Genomic DNA, 18,655 nt, shown 5'->3' with positions numbered 1-18,655 from the left:
GTGTATCTGGTCACAGTAGCTACTTATTTCCATCAGCATTTCAGCTTCCTTTGAAATATTAAGAGAGTTTCAAGCAGTTGTGCACTAACTGTGAGGAGGTGAAACAGTGTGAAACCCTTTGGTAGGTTTGTGTCCTCTCTCTTCTACACCTTTAAAGAATTTAATTAAAACCTCAGTAAACAGCTGGATTTGAAGCAGTGAGTGATGAGTTTGCTTTTCTTTCCCTGCAGCAAAGCATCAAGAAGGAGAAAGAAGGAGAGGAGAAAGGAAAGAGGAGAGGCTTCCCCAACATTCTGGGCCCCCCAAGGAGACCGAGCCGACACGACAGCAGTGCAAGTATGTCAGCCCAGGAAACTCACGTGCCCTGGCAGCCACAGAGAGTCCCTGCTGCCTTTAAAAATTCATGCCAGGAAGACCCAGTAAAATTATTGTTCTTAAAATACGGTTTTAAAGATGCACAAACCAGTTTTGGTCCTGAAATGCTGCTTCTCTCACCACTGGGAGCAGGCACAGGTCGTTTCAGCAGTGTGATGATCCTTTTCGTTCAGTTGGCAGGGCCATGGAGATGCAGAAGCCCAGGCACCCCAAGCACTCGCCCACAGCCTCTTCTGTGAGCCCAGAGCCCCCAGAGGCCAGCAAGCTGCGCCAGAGTGGCTCCTCCAGCGATGGCACCGATGCTGCCTACCCCCCTGCCAACCCCGTGTCCCCGCTGGCAGTGGGGCCCTTTGCCTCTCCGGAGGGCAGCAAGGACAGTGACACAGGTAGGGTGGAATGCAGAATGATTAAAGGTTGTGCTGGGAACAGGATGTGCAGAGCACCCATGCAACAAAGCTGGGCAAATGAGGAAATGCTTTGATGTCATGAGAGCTGCTCTTCCTCACCTTGGTCAGCTTTCCTCAATTAGGGAGTCTTACCGTGAGCAGAAATGGTTGTTAGTGGGTTCTGCCCCTGTGGCATTGGATCATCCAACAGGAAAAACCCCACCTCAGGTGCCAGCCTGTGTCACCTGGAAGCTTTTGTTACTGAGGCTCTTTTTCCCAGCCTGGGCATTGGGTTCCTCCAGCTCTGAGCTGAAATGAAGCTGGAATCAAGAGGCTCTGGAGAGGCTGGGATTTCTCTAATGTCCTCCAGTTTGGTTCCTCACCTTTCCCGTTTATTCGGCACGCAGGTTTGAAGCAGCCTGGGGAAGCCCCACCTGCCGGTGACTCCATGGATGGCACTCCCCGCACACCCAACAACACCTTCGAGTTCCCGTCCCCTTTGGAAAACCTGCAGGAGGAGGAGGGAGAATCAGAGAGGTAACTCGGAGTGCTTGAGGGAGCCGAGAGAGAGAGTCAGGAAGTCTTGGAATGGCTTGGAAAAGATCATTGTAGTCCGACTCCTGTGTCAGTGTGACTGTGGCTGTTGAAATTTAGTACATGAAATTGCAGTGATGCCACTTGTGTTAAATGTTGTTGGGAGAATTAGGGAACTTTGGGCTGTGATAGAAAACTCTCAGGAGAGGGGACGAAATACTCTGGTTTGGAGCTCAGACCACCGTTGTGAAGTCATGCTGAGTGTGTGAGCAGGGAGAAATTCAGGCACAAGCTTCCCTAATGGTTTCTTTCCTTCCTTGCAGGATGGTTGACATGGGAACACCAAAGCCTTTCCGCAAGTGAGTATGCTTAGAAATGTTTGAACTTCACTGAATTTGTTTGGATTTCAAGAGGTTATGAAGCAGAATGCAGCAGTGCTTATTGTTCTGAGCCAGCACAGTTGTCTGCATGATCTTTTTTCTTTAAGAACACATGAAATCAGACACTGGCAGCCATTTATAGGGCAGGTGGGGTGAGTCATATGCAAAAAAACCCCTTTGATCTGTGAGTGAAGTGGAATGATTGCTGTATCCACTGACGTGAATGGATGGGAGTTAGGTTAGGAAGTAGAGATAGCCCTGTTTTCCTTTTAAACCTGTCTGTTGCTGTTGGCAGATAGACAGAGGCAAGAAACTGTAACCTGCCCTTTTCACTGACTTGATATTTGACTGCAAATGATTTGATCTGTCATGGATCTGTCACCTTGATGGAAGGTGATGAAAACACTGTCAGAACAGGCAGCCAGTCTGTAAAGGGCAAAATTAGGGAACGTGCCCAGAGGTTCAGGCATCAAACAGCCTCCAGCTGGCAGGGACAGTGTACTCATGGTGCTGAGTTATGTACTCAGCTTCTGCCTGAAATGGGAATTATCTCACATTTTTCCTCCTCCCATCAGGATGGACAGTGTTGGCTTTGCAGATGTGCAGAGTGAGGATGAGCTCTATGACTTCGACATGGACATGGATCCTCCCAACTGGCAGCAGCTTGTGAGCAGGGAGGTGCTGATGGGGCTCAAACCCTACGAAATCAAGCGTCAAGAAGTGATAAATGGTGAGATGGAGGCTCTTTCCTACCTGGCCAAGCTCAAAGTTGAAACCTTCCCCTGGAGCTTTGAAGTTCTTAAAATTTACAATTAGGTCTTCCTGCCCTGATTTGTTTAAAGTAGGGGCTGGAGAATTGTAGAACTTTTGATTTGAAGAGTTCTTAGGTGTGAAAGTTGTGCTTGTTACTGGGAAGTAACCTGAGGTGAGATTGATCCAGTCCCTGGTTATTAAACCTATGAAGGCACTGAAAGGCCAATTTTTAATATGTTCTGTAAAAGAAAGCAGGAAAAGCTTGGCTTTTTTGGAACACAGGTGATGGAAATGCTACTCCCAAACTTCAGAAGATTTTAGTTGCAGGTCCTGCAGAAGCCTCTGTGTGGGTTTGTGAGCTGCTCAGAGCTCACTGTCGGTTTGGGGTAAACGATGGAATTTTACAAACAATTCAAACAAGGAATTACAGCAGAGCCTGGAATATGGGCCAGGGAGGGAAGTGCTGCTGGGGGGACTTGCTCTAAACTCCTTCCTGGCTCCACAGCTGCAATCCTGCTCTCCTGTCTCCCCAGAGCTGTTCTACACGGAGCGAGCCCACGTACGCACGCTGAAGGTCCTGCACAACGTCTTCTACCAGAGGGTCACCAGGGAGGGCATCCTCAGCTCCAGTGACAAGCGGAAAATCTTCTCCAACCTGGAGGATATCCTTGGGCTGCATGGTAGGAGCAGCTGGACTCTGGAATTCTGGGTTCCAGTGGCTGCAAAATTGAAGCAAAGGGACCCTGGAACACGAGGATCCCTTTGCTTCAAGCGCCCAATGCTTGAGATAAAGCAGAAATTCTTAAGGACAGTACCCTGGGCCTGCTTTTGCTCACATTTCTTCCAATTCTGATTTGCAAAGATATTTTGATAAGAAATCATGTCCAGTGCTCCTTTTCCTTATCTGTGTTGATCATGCTTGATAAAAGAGCCTTATGGGCCAGCATTTGAGATGTTACAACTGTTCTTGAAGAGACCATGAAAACAGATTTATAGAGATTGATGCCTTTTTGTTTCTGAAGAGTGGCCCTTCCTCATTGTTTAGGGAAAGGACTGCTCACAGTAGGAATTCCAGCCACTGGATAATCAGTTGTGTGGGTTTATGGCTGCAGTTGTGTTCCACATTATCCCTGTTTGTACAAAAGTGATATTGAGCCTCAGAAAAGATAAGTTTGGAATGGTTCTTAGGGGTCACTTGAAGACAGGTGAGACAGAAGAGCAAAGGAGATACGTGACACTTCATTAGATATTCTAGATTTATTAAGTTGCAGGATATTGTTTATTAGCTAATTAAAATAATTTCAAATCTAATCTTCTCCTAGAATAGCTTTTATGTTAAATGCTGAAAATCAAGCCAGCAATTTGACCACTATTAATTAAAATTTACTTTTTCTTCCTTATTTTTAAGTTGCACTGAACGATCAGATGAAAGCTGTCCGGAAAAGGAACGAAACTTCTGTCATTGGCCAAATCGGGGAAGATTTGCTCTCCTGGGTAAAATTCTTTTAATATTTCCTATATTTGAAAAGAATATTTCCTAGAATGACGAACAGAGCCAGAGGCTGGAGAAGGTAATTCCCAGCTAATGGGAACTGAAAGGCTGGGAGTTGTCATTTCTGTGGAGCCAAAAGAGAGCTGGAGGATGAGGGTGGAAGGGAAAGCAGGAAAAACTCCGAGGATTTTCTTCTGACTGGAGATAAGAGTCATTTAAGGCACAGGAATAATTTCCTTGGGATGTGTGGGTAGAATAGAAAGGCACTTTTGGAGACATAAAGGTGAGAGTGGGATTTTGAGAAACGGAGTGGCACAATTTGTTTCAGTAACACTGAAATGTGAGCCTGGTGTTGGCTGCGGTGCAGTTAAAAGGTGGTTAAAAATACTGATTTCTAATCTTAGAATTGATAAATTCAGGGTTTATAGTGCTGGTACAGGCTTCACTTTTGAGATCTTTATGGAAAGATTTGGCTGCCCCAGCCCTGGAAGTGTTCAAGGACAGGTTGGAGCAGCCTGGAATAGTGGAAGGTGTCCCTGCCCATGATGGAGTGGGACTGGATGAGCTTTAAAATCCCTTCCAACCCAAACCAATCTGGGATTCTTTAATGTGGGAGGGCTGGATTGAGGAGAACTGTGGCGTTTGAGGTGTAAAGGGCTCCTCTGGGAAGACAAAGCCATAAACCATGGCAGAAATTACTCCTCATTTTTGTCAATAATTCATTTCTTCCCTGGTGAGCCCGGTCCCGTGTGGCTCTGCCTGCCGAGGGTGGCATGTGCTGAACTCCAGCCTGTCTAAACTTGGCTTTTTTGGCTTTCTGGCACAGTTTAGTGGAGCAGCAGAGGAGAAGCTGAAACTTGCCACTGCCACCTTCTGCAGCAACCAGCCCTTCGCTCTCGAGGTCATCAAGTCCCGCCAGAAGAAGGACTCACGCTTCCAGACCTTCGTGCAGGTGAGTTTCCCACAGGGCTCTGACTTCTCTCCACCAGGCTCTTTGAGTTTTTTCCACTGGGATTTGAGTTTTCTCCACAGGGCTTTGAGTTGCCCCAGGGTGTGGCTGGGAGCCAGCACAGCCCAATGAATCCTCCTGGCAAAGTTCTGATAATTAATGGCATTAATTAATGACATCATGCCTAACGTTGCCTTCAGCTCGGGATCATTTCCAGCACTGTATTTATCTCTCCTCATGGTTCCTGGAGGGAGGAGCCTTCGGCTTGGGGAGCACAGAGTGTCCTGATGGAATGCAAGGCAGCACGCAGTGTCCCAGGCAGGAGATGCCACCTCCCTCGAAGTCAAGGATGCCAAGTTGTGTGGGGAAGAGTGCTCAGAGTGCCCTTTGCTGCGTGCCAGGGGCAGGAGACAGATGATGCACACCTGCTCTGCCTGCCAGGAGCGGGGTTTGGGTCCATGTGGCGTTTGCAAGAGAACATTATCTCCATTAGCACCGGCTGGGAGGAGCTCTGCTGGTACAAGGGGAGATTACCTTGACGAATGTCCCGTGTTTTGCTGCGGTGTGAAAGCCCAAACTGATGTGTTCCTGGCTGCTGCTGACTGAGATTGATTGGGGATGGGCCCATGCCCATGGGGAGTAATGAGGGAAGGAAGGCACTGCCTTTGTGATGAGCTTTTCCTGCGGGTAATTGCAGATGGAGAGGGGATGTGTTGTCTGGGTGATAGATCTTGGCATCTCTTGTCTTGTATTTAATTACTGGAAAGTGAAGTAATAGATGTTTAAGTGATGAATAGATGTTGTGCATTCAGGTAATTATGGCCTTAATAAAAATGACAAATGCAGATATTGTGCTGTTGAAATTTAGGATGCTGAGAGCAATCCCCTGTGCCGGCGGCTGCAGCTGAAGGATATCATCCCCACGGAGATGCAGAGGTTGACTAAATACCCCCTTCTGCTGGATAACATTGCCAAATACACAGGTAAAGCCTTTCCACTGGGGTTTGGGCACCCACCTCTAGTAGGTTTTCTTCGTAAATGTGTTGAGTAACACTTCAGTTTTGTGTCTGTTTCTGTTTTCATTGCGACTTCACTGCTGCCTTCTGCACAGGAGGTGTAAAAAAATACTAATAAAAAGGCAAATCCAGTGTTTCTTCCTCCTTAGTAAAATAAAAAGGAAATTCAGTGTGAAATAAGTGAATCTGTCAAACCTGTAAAGCGGCACAGAACGTCCTCGTGCTCTTGCAGAGGGTGGGATTTAATTAGGATATGTTACACTGAAAGATACTTCCAGCACAGCAGGTAAAAATGTGATAAATAATAGCACAAAATACCTCTCCAGCTTTACTATCTGATACCTTCTGCAGTGTAATTTCATTACTCATAAAAATAGACTGCAGCTACAAGTTCCCTCTAATCCTAATTAGGAAAGCATGTGATACTCCATTATCTTTGATGTACTGGTTTATGTTCCTGTTAACTGAATTCTCAGTGTGGCTGCTGGTGCTAGTGAGAATTGATGGGTGCACCTGGGCCTGTACTTTTAGTAAGGATTTTAGGTTTCTCAGATTAATGTGAATAGTTGTCACATGGCCCTAAAAAAGAAAGAGTAACAGTTGTATTAGATGTAATGATCTGCAGGTCACGACGAATTCTCTCCTGTCACAAATCTTATTTTTGCCACTTTTGCAGTGCTTTTGTTGATAGACTTCTCTGTGAGTTTAACTCCTCTTTGTCCAGTCTGAGGCCAGCAAACTGCACTGGAGGGCTGACTGTTCAAACCTGTGCTGGGAAGCACCGTCACACTTTGTTTTATTCTTGCAGAGCTGCCTGAGGAGAAGGAGAAAGTTAAGAAAGCAGCAGATCACTGTCGCCAGATCCTCAACCACGTGAACCAGGCTGTCAAAGAGTCCGAGAACAAGCAGGTGTGAGGGGCACAGTGAACACCCAGGGCTGGGGACAGCAAGAAACCTCCACTCCGGGGAGTTTTGCTGCTCCCAGTGACCATTTCCTTGCATTTCCTGCAGCATTTGGAGGATTATCAGCGGCGACTCGACCTGTCCTACTTGAAGCAGTCAGAGGACCCCATGATGGATGAGTTCAGGGTGAGTTGAGAGTGTTAAAACGATCCCTGAGTAAATTCTGTTTGCAGCCCTGTCACTCACTTTGTGCTTCTTCTGATGCACAAGCAAGTGGTCTTTGGAGGTAAATATTTCTGTATGAAAATGAAAACAGTTAGTCTCAGAAATGTGAGTTTTACCACCTTCCTGAAGATTACTGTGGCTATAACAGCCCAGTTCTGCACATAATGGTGCTGATGAAGCTTGTCTGATCTTTATGGCCTGCAATCTCAAGCACTGTATCACAGAAGAGATACCTGATGGATAATGAGATTATTGTGGATATTTATCTCATGTGAGTGCATGTCTTAGTGATGCTGTTGGAACTGGGCAGGCCTTGGAGAGCCCTGAGGTGTAAAAGGAGAGAGCTTGTACAAAAATGTGGGAGATCCATGCAGCCAAACAAAGCCTGAAGTCCAGCATTAAAAATATTCTGTTTCATGGCTCCTGTAAACCCCTGCAGTTTTGTTGGAAGCTGGTTACCTGCTGCTTGCTTCCCCATCTTCCTCAAAGTCCCTGTGAATCAAAAAAACCAAATCTTTTCTGTAAAACTGTGTCGTGTATCCTTCTCCAAATAAACTTGCAAGCGTTCAGTGAGGGGAAGGAAGAACTTCCTGGCAGCTCTGAAATCTCGCTGTCATTGATTATAGACTCTGAGACTTGGAAGGGAGGAATTGTGAAAATTGTCACTTCTGCTTGCCTGCAGATCTAAATGTCACAAGCGCTGAAGTGCCTGAAGAATCCATTGACATTACAAATCCCGTCAGATCGTTGGGATGATTTGTAAATCATTTGTAGGCACACTTGACTTGCAAATGGAGAGCTGAAGCGTTAACCAGTTGTAATGCTGGAGCTGGATGTGGGGTATTGGAAAAACTCCTCCTGGGAAATGGATGACATCCTAATGCCCCAGGAGGTTGATTTGGTGGGAGAATTCTCCACCCTGTGACACTGTGACACTTTTGGCCTGTGGAAAAGAGCAGTGGAAGAGGAACAGCGATAACCAGCATCTCTCACATGATTTTGGGTTCCCTGCTCCGTGTTTCTTTTCCCAGCCTGGGTTTAGCTGCTTCTCTCCAGACTGGAGTCCTCTGGCATTCCTGTGTTTTATCATGACTTGCTTCCATAGAAATTTCTTTTTTTTCCTTTCCCCTGGTGGCAGAACCTGGATCTAACAAAGAGGAAAATGCTCCATGAAGGGCCCCTGACTTGGAAGGTGAATCGTGACAAAACCATCGGTGAGTCTGGGCCATCCCCTCGCTCCCCTGGCTCTGGGTGAGTTTGCTGGGGAGGAGAGGAGGGAAAAGCTCTGCAGCAGCTCCCAATTACTCTTCGTACTGCCACCTCTGATAATGCCTGTGTGCTCCTCCAAGCTGATTAAATTACTCTTGTCAATTCTGAAATGTGCTGGAGTATCATTAGGGCCATGCAGGGACACAGCAGTCAGTCATGAGCTGATCCAATTCCATCTGTAGCTTTCTGTTGGAGTTTTCACGAGGAAGATTTGCAAGCTTTGCTTGGAGTGGCACAGCACTGATTGCTGCCTCTGCATGAGTAATCAGAAATGCAGCTTTCTGCTTTCTGATAGCATCTCTTAACTCATTCTGGGCTCCTCTGCTCCCTGGGCAGATCTGTACACTCTGCTGCTGGAGGACATCCTGGTGCTGCTGCAGAAGCAAGATGACAAACTGGTGCTGAAGTGCCACAGCAAGATCCTGGCGTCCACAGCTGACAGCAAACACACCTTCAGCCCCATCATCAAACTCAACACTGTGCTGGTTCGCCAGGTGGCCACAGGTCAGTGCAGCCCACTGAGAAAGCACAAGGAGAAGCCAAAAATAAAGATTAGCTCAGTTGAGGAAGATGATTTTTGTGTAGATTTTCAGAGTAGAACATGGAAAACTGCGTAGGCTTAATTCTTGGTTGTCCAACATCATACTTAGTATGGATGAGCTGTTTAACTTCTTTGCATCAGTAATAGGCATTGCTTGAGTTTTAAATAGACTTCTAAATGAAAGTACTCTGATTGTGTTAGAGGAAGAGCACTCTGGAAATTATTAGAAGGGAAAAGAGGAGAAATGAAGCTTTTTCAAAATGGTTTGAGATGGGTTTTTTCCTTTGAGGGCAAATTTCTTTGCTAGGGCAAGGTCTGTGTTTCTGTGTTGGTGTTGGAGGGTTCTCTCATGGACTCTTTCCTTGCTTTGGGCTGGGGTTATGGCTTGTTCTAGGAGTTTTTGGGAAGCTGTGTGGGACCTGGCACCTCTTTAAATCCTCCCTTCCCTGTGTTGGTGCAGATAACAAAGCTTTCTTCGTCATCTCCATGTCAGAGAAGGGGGCTCACATCTACGAGCTGGTGGCACAGACTGTCTCAGAGAAGAATGTGTAAGTACTGGGTTCAGTTCCAGCTGCTGCTCTGTCTGTTGTACCTGGGAGGCCTTCACCCCATGAACTCCCTGAGTTCCTTCTCCAAACTCAGCTGCAGACCTGGTGGTCTCTGTAGGAAGCATCCGAGGGTAGATCCCTCCCAACTGGCTCACTCCAGACCCTTTTCTGACCTCCAGAATGCTTTGTTTACCCTTAAAATCCTGGTTTTTTGTGCCTGACTGCCAGATCAGACACAGAAATAATCCTACATCTTCATGCAGCACCAGAGATCTTTGCAGATTTACATTCTGGCATCATAAACACCCCGCTGCAGAAATTGGATTCCATGGCTAAAAGCTTTGTCTTTGGGAGAAACTCTTTTCTCCTGAAGTATAAGCAGGGATAGATTTGTTTATGGGATACATGGCTATTGTTGCATGTTTTATACCTCAGTAATGTGTGAAACAATGCTTTTGTATGTATTTATATTTAAAATAAGTGGTTGATCTGACAAGTGATAAGGTCCTGTCTATCTGAGGAGCATCCAGGTGAGCTGAGCTTTATGCTGTGGTGATTGCAGAGTGTTCCTGGAGGGACTGAATGTAACAGAACTTAAAAAAAACCCCCCTAGTAATAATATGAACTGGGTTTAAGAGGATTAAATGGAGAAATGCTCATTCTGCTTCACTTGCTGCATGGTTTTATTTGCTGTTTCTGCTGCAGCTGGCAGGACCTTATAGCTCAGATGGCAGGAACTGTGAAGATGGGGAGCAGCAGAAGAGTGATCCCATTGCCTCAGTCAGGCCCTGGCGAGTAAGTCAAAGCTTCAGGAAGAAGAAAAGCTGATTTTTCTGTCTCCAGCACCCCTTTTCCTGCTCAAAAACTGCCCTGCAAGGCAGGGATCCTCCTGCGGATCAACGTGACTGAAACAATGTGTTTGTTCTCCCCTCCCTGCAGAGAGGAGCGTGAAGAAGAGGAGCAGCAGAAGCTCAAAGAGCAGCATGACATTCCTGCCAGCAGCCTGCAGAGTCCAGGTAAAGCAGGGATTCAGGGAAATGGGATCAGGAGATTTGCTCCACGGAGTGCAGATGTGCCCAGCCATGTTCCTGGGGGCTTGGGGATCCTAGGCCAGCTTTGAGATTTTTCTGGGAAGGGATGATTTCTTTACAAGTCATTCAGAGAAGTGATGCTGAATCTCTGGGAAATGCACCTTTTACTGTTTCCTTCTGATTTATAAACTGCTGGGAGAGTCTTTTTTAACCCTGGAAAGAATTGGCTTTCTACCAAAGCCACGCTCAAGAATTTTAGTGGTTTCAAGAGTCGAATTTTCTGCAGTTTTATCATCGTTGTTTCACCTGAATTAATGTTTTCTGTCCTCTAGATAAAGATTTGGGCCTGGAGTCTCCCTTAATACTGAACCCTCAGTCTTCTTCACCCATCATGTCTGAAAAGGCCAAGGTGGAAGGGCTGCTGGGGGCCGAGGGACAGTTTGAGAAGGTGCAGCAGGCAGAGCTGGCACTGAAAGACTCCTCTGCCTGCTATGAACACACAGCCACCAGCTCAGCCTCGGTGCCAGAGGGGCAGTGGGCACGGGATGCTCTGAGGAACTGTGAGTACCCATGGGCAGTGCCCAGGGGGGTGGGATAGGGAGGTGGAAGTTGTTAAAACAGCCCGTTTGCATGAATTATCCATTGCCCCTGTGCATGAATTATCCATTGCCCCTGTGCATGAATTATCCATTGCCCCTGTGCATGAATTCTCCATTGCCCCTGTGCTGAATGGAGCTGACAGCCAGGAATGCTGAATTCACACACTGCCCTTCCGTGGGATTTGGGCATCTCCTTGTTTTCCTGGGGTTTTATGTATCAAATGAGGGTGATAATGAATTTTTACTGCCCGTGGAGTGCTTTGATGGCAAAATTATATTGCAGAACTTAGTGTCCAGTGCCATGGCTGGTCAGCAGTTTTTAAAGATGAGGCACTCGGCCCTGCACTTATTTCCATAGCACTGGAGCAGAAAGGAGAGGTTGCTTGTGTTGCAGAATACAATTTTCCTTTTTTTTTTTTTTTTTTTTTGTAAAATCCTGCAAATTATTAAGCTCACCCATATCCAAAGCCCAGGCTCAGATTTCCTGAGCACTTGGGAGGTGGTTGGGTCTAATGAGATCAACGCTTGTGTGTGTTGAGAAGTTTTCCTGATGGACAGATCATTGTTTGAAATTGGTTTGGAGGTTTTTAATCCCTTCTCTGCTCTCCTTTCAGAGGAGGAATGCAGGGCTCTGCAACCTGCTGGATCAGCTCTGGCAGTGCAGCTCCTAAATAGAACTTCCTAAAATTTGAATGAATTCATTAATCCACTGATCTCCTCTTGGCAACTCTGGAAGGGACACGGAGTCCCTCAGCTGTGCTTGGAGGGAAGAGTCTGTGGAATATTTGCTTTGACCAAAATGCAGAGCTCTCACATCCTTGGCCCCAGTTGCCTCTTCCATCTCTCTGTCCAAGCAATGACAGTTCTCTGCAGTCTCAGAGTTATCTTGGATCTTTAAATCCATTTATTCTCCTGCTTAGAGGATTTAAAGTTCTTTTCTAGATCTGAATGTTGTACCAATATTCTTGGTACTTGTTTTAAGAGACTGGGGCTAAAATAATCTTAGTTTGGGGCATGTAAGGACAGTTTTAGTGACCCTACAGCATCTCCCGAGTGTTGAGAGGTAAAAGAGCAGCTCCCCAACAGCAGCAGTGGCTCCCTCACACTGTGACAGGAGCCTGAGCTGAGTGACAGTTCTGCTGTGTGACATCACAGCTTTTTTTGGGTGTTGCAAGAGCACTTTCTGGTGAGGATGAACAATCTGAGGCTCTTGACAGCAGCACGTTTTTGTTTGGAACAATATGTCCCTGTTATGAAGTGTTTGGTTGGGATAATTTGAGAACTAAAGGAATGTGGGTTGAAGTTCAACCAGGCATAAATTTGCATCAAATTTTAGGGAAAATGTTTCTTCAATTTTTTCTGGTTTTTTTTTTCTCTGTCATTTCAAACCTGAGTGGAATATTCCCAATTTCCTTGAGGTGGGAATCCCCTGCTACAGCCTCAGCTGTGAGCTCCTTTGCAGGGTAAAACCCAGGCACTCAGGGTAATTTCTGGAGACAATTTCTTTGTTTTTCTCCAAGGAGATGCAACTTGTCCTGACGTATTGTAAGGTAAAACAGGGCAGTGAGGCTGGAGCCCTTGACAGATTTATTTTTATCCCTGTTTTTCCAACCAAGAGCAAGGAGAGGAGTGGCACCTCTGTGAGAGGGTGACCTTTGTGTCTGCTTTTATCCCTTTTGTGCTCTGTGAGCGCTGCCTGAACGTCTCCTGTCCTCGCAGCTGGATTTGTCAGGTGCCATGAGTGCAAGTGCAGGATTTTCAGCCATTAGCATAGAAACAGAGATTTTGGGCAAGCAGGAAGCGGGGTGGTGACCTCACAAAGTATCCTGAGGTGGAGAGGAGCCAGAAGGATCATTGAGTCCAGGTCCTGTCCATCTCATTACGGGGTTTTTGCCTGAACGTTGCCTGTCCTTGCAGTGGGGTTGCTGAGGCAGCTCTTGGTGCAGCAGCTCGGCCTGGCTGAGAAGGGGACCCTGGAGGACAGACAACGCTTGCCCAGGTTCAGGACCGTGTCCCAGGAAGCCCAGACAGAGAGTGGGAATGATCTGCAGCCCTCTGACAGCAGATTCCAGCAGCCTGGAGCGGACAGAACCCTTCCCAGAACTCGAGAGCCCGCGGCTGGGCACGGCCCCCGGACTGCAGCTGAGTGCCCGGCCTCAGGGGATGCCATGCAGCTGGCGGGCACAGAGCCCGGTGCCAGGGGCAGTTTGCCCATGGACAGCATGAACCTGGAGGGCTCTGGCTCGGAGCTGGAGGGGCTGGGGGCCGAGGAGAGCGGGGAGCATTTCTTCGATGCTCGGGAAGCCCACAGCGACGAGAACCCCGCGGAGAGCGAGCTGCTGGACAGGAAGGAGGACGAGGAGGTGCAAATTCGGATCTCAGGTGAGCCTGGGGCACTCGCTCAGGGGGTGATGGCCTGGCCAGGTCCAGATTTAGCACTTCACCTCTGGCTTAGCTGGGATAGGACAGTCAACTCCCAACTCTCAACCTTGATAAGTCATTTTAGCCCTGTGCAAACACGGACTGATAAATCCTGCATGTGATGGAGGAGAAGCTGAAATGCTGGGGGTGGCACTCTGTGACAGGCTGGAATTGCAGAGGCACCAGGCACAAGCCAAGCCCTTGATTGTGGCTGTCCTGGACCACTTTGTCTCTCTACTGCCTATAGGGACCTGTAGGGAAAAGGTTTTCCTTGGAGGCAAAGCACTTTTTAAGGCCCTTTTCCTGATCAAACTTTAGAAGAGAAACTCTGTAATAGGCTCCTGTGATCCTACCCCACTCTGAACCTCCTAAAAGCTCATTATTTTATTAATTTTATTATTATTGCTGCACATGGACTATCTGACAGCTACCTGAGCACACCAAACAGCACAGAAGCTGAGGTTTATCTCGTGTGCATTCTGTAGTAGAAGCAGCTGCTATCAGGTGGATTCAACACTCACAGTCACACAGAAGTCTCTTATCCGTAAATACGCTTTTATTTAAAAATTGGATTATATCCACGTGGATAAGCCAATTTGTGACTGCCCCAATGCTACTTTCCAACTCCATATTGCAAATAATTTTTCTCACTGAGACATTTTAAATTATTAAAACTGAGCCAACAACTTGAAGCATCTAATTTATTTGTCACCTCTTCCACTGTTTACTTTTTTAACTCTACGGGGACATCAAAATGAGATTGATCTGTTTTTAGTCAATTCTGAGTCCCCTGTGCTGCCTTTGCTGGAGAGAAATTCATTAAATAGATTCCTATTGCTGGGTGCAGGTTGTGAAACCATTTTCTGCCTGTAATTACTTTTATCTTTTAGCATATCAGCAAGCTCTATTTTAAACCTCACCCATCTAAAAGCATCCTCAGTGCCAGGGCTGGGGAGTGGAGTTTGGAAATCAGCAGCTGGATTTGTCAGGTTAGTTCGTGCAAGAGCAGGATTTTCAGCCATTATCAGACAAACAGAGATTTTGGGCAAGCAGGAAGGGGGGTGGTGAGCTCACAGAATATCCTGAGGTGGAGAGGAGCCAGAAGGATCATTGAGTCCAAGTCCTGTCCGTCTCATTATGGGCTGTTTGTAATGTACAGTGTAAAAACCAGCCCTGATCTCTGAACCAGCTCAGAACCCAGTGTGGTCTGATGCAGTCACTGATCTTTGGAGTTTTCCCAAACGAGTTTTCTCAGGGCAGTTTAAAATGTCTCAGGAGATGGGCTGTGGGACATCCCCACTTCTGTCTCTTCAAATCTGCTCAAAACTCCCTCCAGCCCTGAAGCTTCTCGAGGACTCTTGACTCAAACCCCTTTGTCTCCGCAGGAAATTATTTGATCCTTGATGGATATGGAACAGTGCAGGAGAGCTCCACGGACGAGGAGGTGTCAGCCCTGGTCCTGCAGTGCACCTCCCACGGCCGGCCCTCCCTGGACAGTGCCCAGCAGCAGCAGCAGCCCCTGTCCCCAAGGGACACCCAGTCGGACGGGGGCAGCTCTCCGTTCCCCGAGGAGCTGCTGGGCTCGCGCTGGGCAGGGCTGGAGGAGCCCTGCCCCTTCCTGGGCAGCCCTCAGCTCCCTCTGGAGACCCGTGTGCAGCTCATGCAGTACATCCAGAACATCGAGGATGCCCTGGAGAAGCTAAAGGTGCGCTGCCTTTCATCAGTTGTTATTATTAATTAGGATTATTGCTGCACGTGGAGTGTTTGATGGCCACCTGAGCGTTCGACCATTTCCATACCCATTAAGTTTTGGGTCAGAAAAAGAAGCTTTAAGACAGTTTTGATGGGCAGGAGCACTGCTGCATTTCTCTTTATCTCTGGCTCTTACTTCTGGAAGCCTTTAAAAGCAGAATCTTTTGCTTTTTTGCTGTTTTGTGTGCATTGAGTTGTGGATCACGACAGGCCAATAGTTCTGCTGGAGCTGGAGGGCTCATTATGGCTTTGATTTTGATCTGGAGAAATTTCTGAGGGACAGGACAAGCCTGCAGAAGTGGAGTTGTGAACAAGACACTGAGCAATGTGGATTCCTGACATAAAGATTTAGGTTGGACATTAAGGAGAAGTTCATCACAGAGGGGTGGGAGGGGCTCCCCAGGGAGGGTTGGAGTTCCCATCCCGGGAGGTGTTTAAGGAAAGTCTGGATGTGGCAAGGTGACAGGGTTGTCTTAGGGCATAGGCTGGACTCAAAGATCTCAAAGGTCTTTTCCAGCTTTGGTAATTCTGTAAAATCCCTTCTGTGCTGCTGCTCCTGGTGTCACGTGAAGGTGCTGAGTTGCACTGAGGATATCAGAGCAATAACGAGGTTTTCAGGCTCAATATATTCCAGATTATTTTTGCATGAGAGAGGGATTCTCTTTACAGAATAACTGTAGAAGGTTTGATGTGTGAAACGTTCAGTAGCCAGCCTTCAATTTCACTGAAATCAGAGTACTGCATGCAGATAAAGGTTAAATAAAGGAGTTGAGGGGGGTACTCAGTGTTTGCAGTAGTGAAACTTCTCCTATTTGAAGCCCTCTTTGTCTGCTTGGTAGATCGAGAGCCAGCTGAGTTCTGAGTTTTGGGGTTGTTGTTGTTTTGCAGGAGGTGGAGGAGGACTACAGCATTCTGCGACGCCAGGGGCTGGCTGGCTCAGCCTCCACAGGAGAGCCCTCAGGTAGGAGCAGCTGGGACTCCCCGAGCCCCAGAACCAAACTCAGAGCACAAAGTCGAGCGTTTGAGGTCCAATTTTGCCTTTCTCACACACCCAAAGAAGGTTTCACCTCCTTGAGCAGCTCTGGCAGTGCTGCTTGCAGGAAAGGTCGGCTCCATCCCTGGAGGCTCAGCTGAGCTTGTTCCTCCTCTGGGAAGGTTCTGTTCCAGCTGCCTCCCCCCGGACCTTCGTCCCAGGGCGTGCAGCTTCTCCTCCAGGCAAGGCCAGAGTGATGGGAATTCCCACAGGGAGATTCCTGCAGTGTGGAATGCTGAGCCTGGCTCTGCCTTCCCTGGGATGGCTCTGGGGCCCTTCACATTGGCCTCGGGCACCCTCCAGATGGAGTTGCTGAACTCCTGCCAAAGTTTTGGAGGTGAAGTGGGTGTGAAGGCTCTCACTGAGCAGCTCTCTGCCGTAGGAGCGGTCACAAATGCCACGTGCTCATTCCCCAGTGCGTCCCTCTCTCTCACCACCTTTTTTCCCTTTTTCCCCCCCGCCTTTTTCCCTCCTTCAGACAAAAGCTAGTCGTGTTTCCAGGAGTGGCTGAAGACTGGATGAAGAGAATCGGGACACAGCACCCGCTGTCTCCCCTGTGGACTCTGGGATGAGGGTTTGGAGCATCCAAACAGGAACCATTCTCTAGCAAAGTGGGCATGGGGTGCTTTTCCTGTGGGGCATCTGCACTATCTCGTCAGTGAGGGAGTCTGTTCTATTCTGCTCCTCTCCTTGCTACCAGAAATTCTTTTTTTTTTTTTTTCAGAACAGAAAAAAAAAAACCAAACCAAATGTACAGAGCTTTGGGTGTAGGATATAAAAAAAAGTGTATTTAGACATTTAAAAGAAAAAAAAAAATCAATGTATTTATTTGACTTCATTCCGTGTATCAAAAGCACATTTTAATTTTTTTAATCTGCCTTTTTTTTTGTTCTATTTTTGGGTAGTGACAGTTCTGGCCCCCTGCATGTGGCCAACCCTGCCTGGTGAGGGGACGGGGGGGACCTGTGTGCAGGAGTTTCCTCACTGGACTGGACTCTGCACTCCCTGCTGGCACTCAAGCTGCCAAGAGCTGCTCATGAAGGTGTTAGGATGGAATTTGTGGCTGGAATTTGTCTGTATCCAACCAGCTGCATGGGAATTGCTCATGTCACCACGTGTGGAACAGGAATTTTCCATGCACTAAACAGCCAGGCACTTGAGATGGGTAAATTTCCCTTTTCCCCTTTCCCATTCCTTTGCTGGGAGAGGAGAAAGAGGTTCTAATTATTTTTTTTTTCTTGACTTTGTTGGCTTTGATCATTGTCTCCTTTGTAAAGTGATAAAAATACTTGGACCTGCAGCACTTTTGTAACTCTTCTCTGGATCAAAAAAAAAGAAAAAAAAGAAAAAAATGCAAACCCAGAAGTGTTTCAAAGATGTGGGGCAGCTCTGCCCCCGCTTCACTACTGAATGAAAAAGGGCTGCCATTGGAGTTAGCCACAGGTACTGCTGATTCTAGGGCCAGTAAGTTTTAGTACCTGAAAGTATGTCTTGCTGAGGGCTTGGGGTGGGGTCTGGGGTTGGTTTTTTTGGGGTGGGGTTTGGGGTTGGTTTCTGTTTAATTTTTTTTTTTTTTTTTTCCAATCATTTGTGCCAGTGTGTTCTCACCCAAACGGAGATTTGCAAACCCAGAAGGCTGAACCAGCTCTTCAGCGCTTCCTTAGGCCCGTCCTGGTGGGGTTTGCTGCTGGAATTCCTGCCAGGATGGGGACAGGGTGGGAATTAGGCTGTCCCAGGGTAACACGGGGCAGCCTGAGCTGTGCCTCTGCCCTGAGCTGGCCCTGCTTGGCACAGAGTGCTCCAGGCTGTCCCCAGTGTCACTGTGTGGGGCTGCTCCTGGCAGCTGTGTGAGGAACACGGCCTCTTCCCGAGTTTCAAGCTCTTTAGGGAAGCCAGACTGAGCATCCTGCACATCCCGTGGGTAGTCAGAGCAGTCTGCCTTTGCTCAGCACCAGGATCCTCCTGCTCCTCTAAACCAAACGGTTTCCCTTGAGCTGCTGGCAAGAAATCACCTCTGTCCCCCGTCAGAAAAAAATCCCAGCTCTCCTTCCCCCCCCCCCCCCCCCCCCCAGGATCCTGTGAGGGATGAGTTTGGGTAAAAACAGAGGGGAGCAGAGGGGATTTTGATGTGGGAGTTGGAGCCAGGAGCCCTCGGAGGGTAGGGAGGAATTCCTGTTGTTTTAGGAACACCATCTCCCACCAGCACAGCATCACCGCTGCCAGCACCAGCCAAAGCCTTCTCCTGCAGCCTGGCAGGAGCTCCCTTTTTTTTTTTGGGATGTCCCAAGGCCTGTCCTGTTGTGTGGGATTATTGTCAGTATTAACCCAGCAGTTCATTCCTCATGGATGGGCTCTCCCCTCCTCACCTCAGCCATGCAATTCCCCAGGTTACAAACATCCAAACTTCCTCTGAGAAGCCCCCAGGCTGGAATGCTGCCATGGGTGCTG

General features: G+C 47.7%; 1 protein-coding gene across 2 annotated transcripts in view; it reads left to right on the top strand.

Moving 5' to 3' along the window:
• The window catches only part of ARHGEF12 (Rho guanine nucleotide exchange factor 12), a 67,820-nt gene extending 49,517 nt beyond the window's left edge, over positions 1-18,303 (top strand). For both annotated transcript variants that reach the window (XM_032133596.1, XM_032133595.1), the window contains 21 exons: positions 231-336; positions 549-761; positions 1,169-1,298; positions 1,619-1,654; positions 2,251-2,405; positions 2,962-3,108; positions 3,837-3,922; positions 4,747-4,872; positions 5,738-5,852; positions 6,694-6,794; positions 6,897-6,974; positions 8,152-8,227; positions 8,619-8,786; positions 9,284-9,371; positions 10,077-10,166; positions 10,311-10,387; positions 10,735-10,962; positions 12,919-13,383; positions 14,808-15,127; positions 16,063-16,135; positions 16,686-18,303. In XM_032133596.1, coding sequence (XP_031989487.1) covers positions 231-336; positions 549-761; positions 1,169-1,298; positions 1,619-1,654; positions 2,251-2,405; positions 2,962-3,108; positions 3,837-3,922; positions 4,747-4,872; positions 5,738-5,852; positions 6,694-6,794; positions 6,897-6,974; positions 8,152-8,227; positions 8,619-8,786; positions 9,284-9,371; positions 10,077-10,166; positions 10,311-10,387; positions 10,735-10,962; positions 12,919-13,383; positions 14,808-15,127; positions 16,063-16,135; positions 16,686-16,696 — 2,889 coding nt within the window. In that variant the 3' untranslated portion in view covers positions 16,697-18,303. The remainder of the gene's footprint in view (positions 1-230; positions 337-548; positions 762-1,168; positions 1,299-1,618; positions 1,655-2,250; positions 2,406-2,961; positions 3,109-3,836; positions 3,923-4,746; positions 4,873-5,737; positions 5,853-6,693; positions 6,795-6,896; positions 6,975-8,151; positions 8,228-8,618; positions 8,787-9,283; positions 9,372-10,076; positions 10,167-10,310; positions 10,388-10,734; positions 10,963-12,918; positions 13,384-14,807; positions 15,128-16,062; positions 16,136-16,685) is intronic.
• Positions 18,304-18,655: the final 352 nt, after the last annotated feature.

The sequence above is a fragment of the Corvus moneduloides genome, chromosome 25, assembly GCF_009650955.1.
Source record: "Corvus moneduloides isolate bCorMon1 chromosome 25, bCorMon1.pri, whole genome shotgun sequence".
Taxonomy (NCBI): Eukaryota; Metazoa; Chordata; class Aves; order Passeriformes; family Corvidae; genus Corvus; species Corvus moneduloides.
The sequence above is the reverse complement of the archived record's forward strand: the minus strand, read 5'-3'. Positions and strand labels throughout refer to the sequence as shown.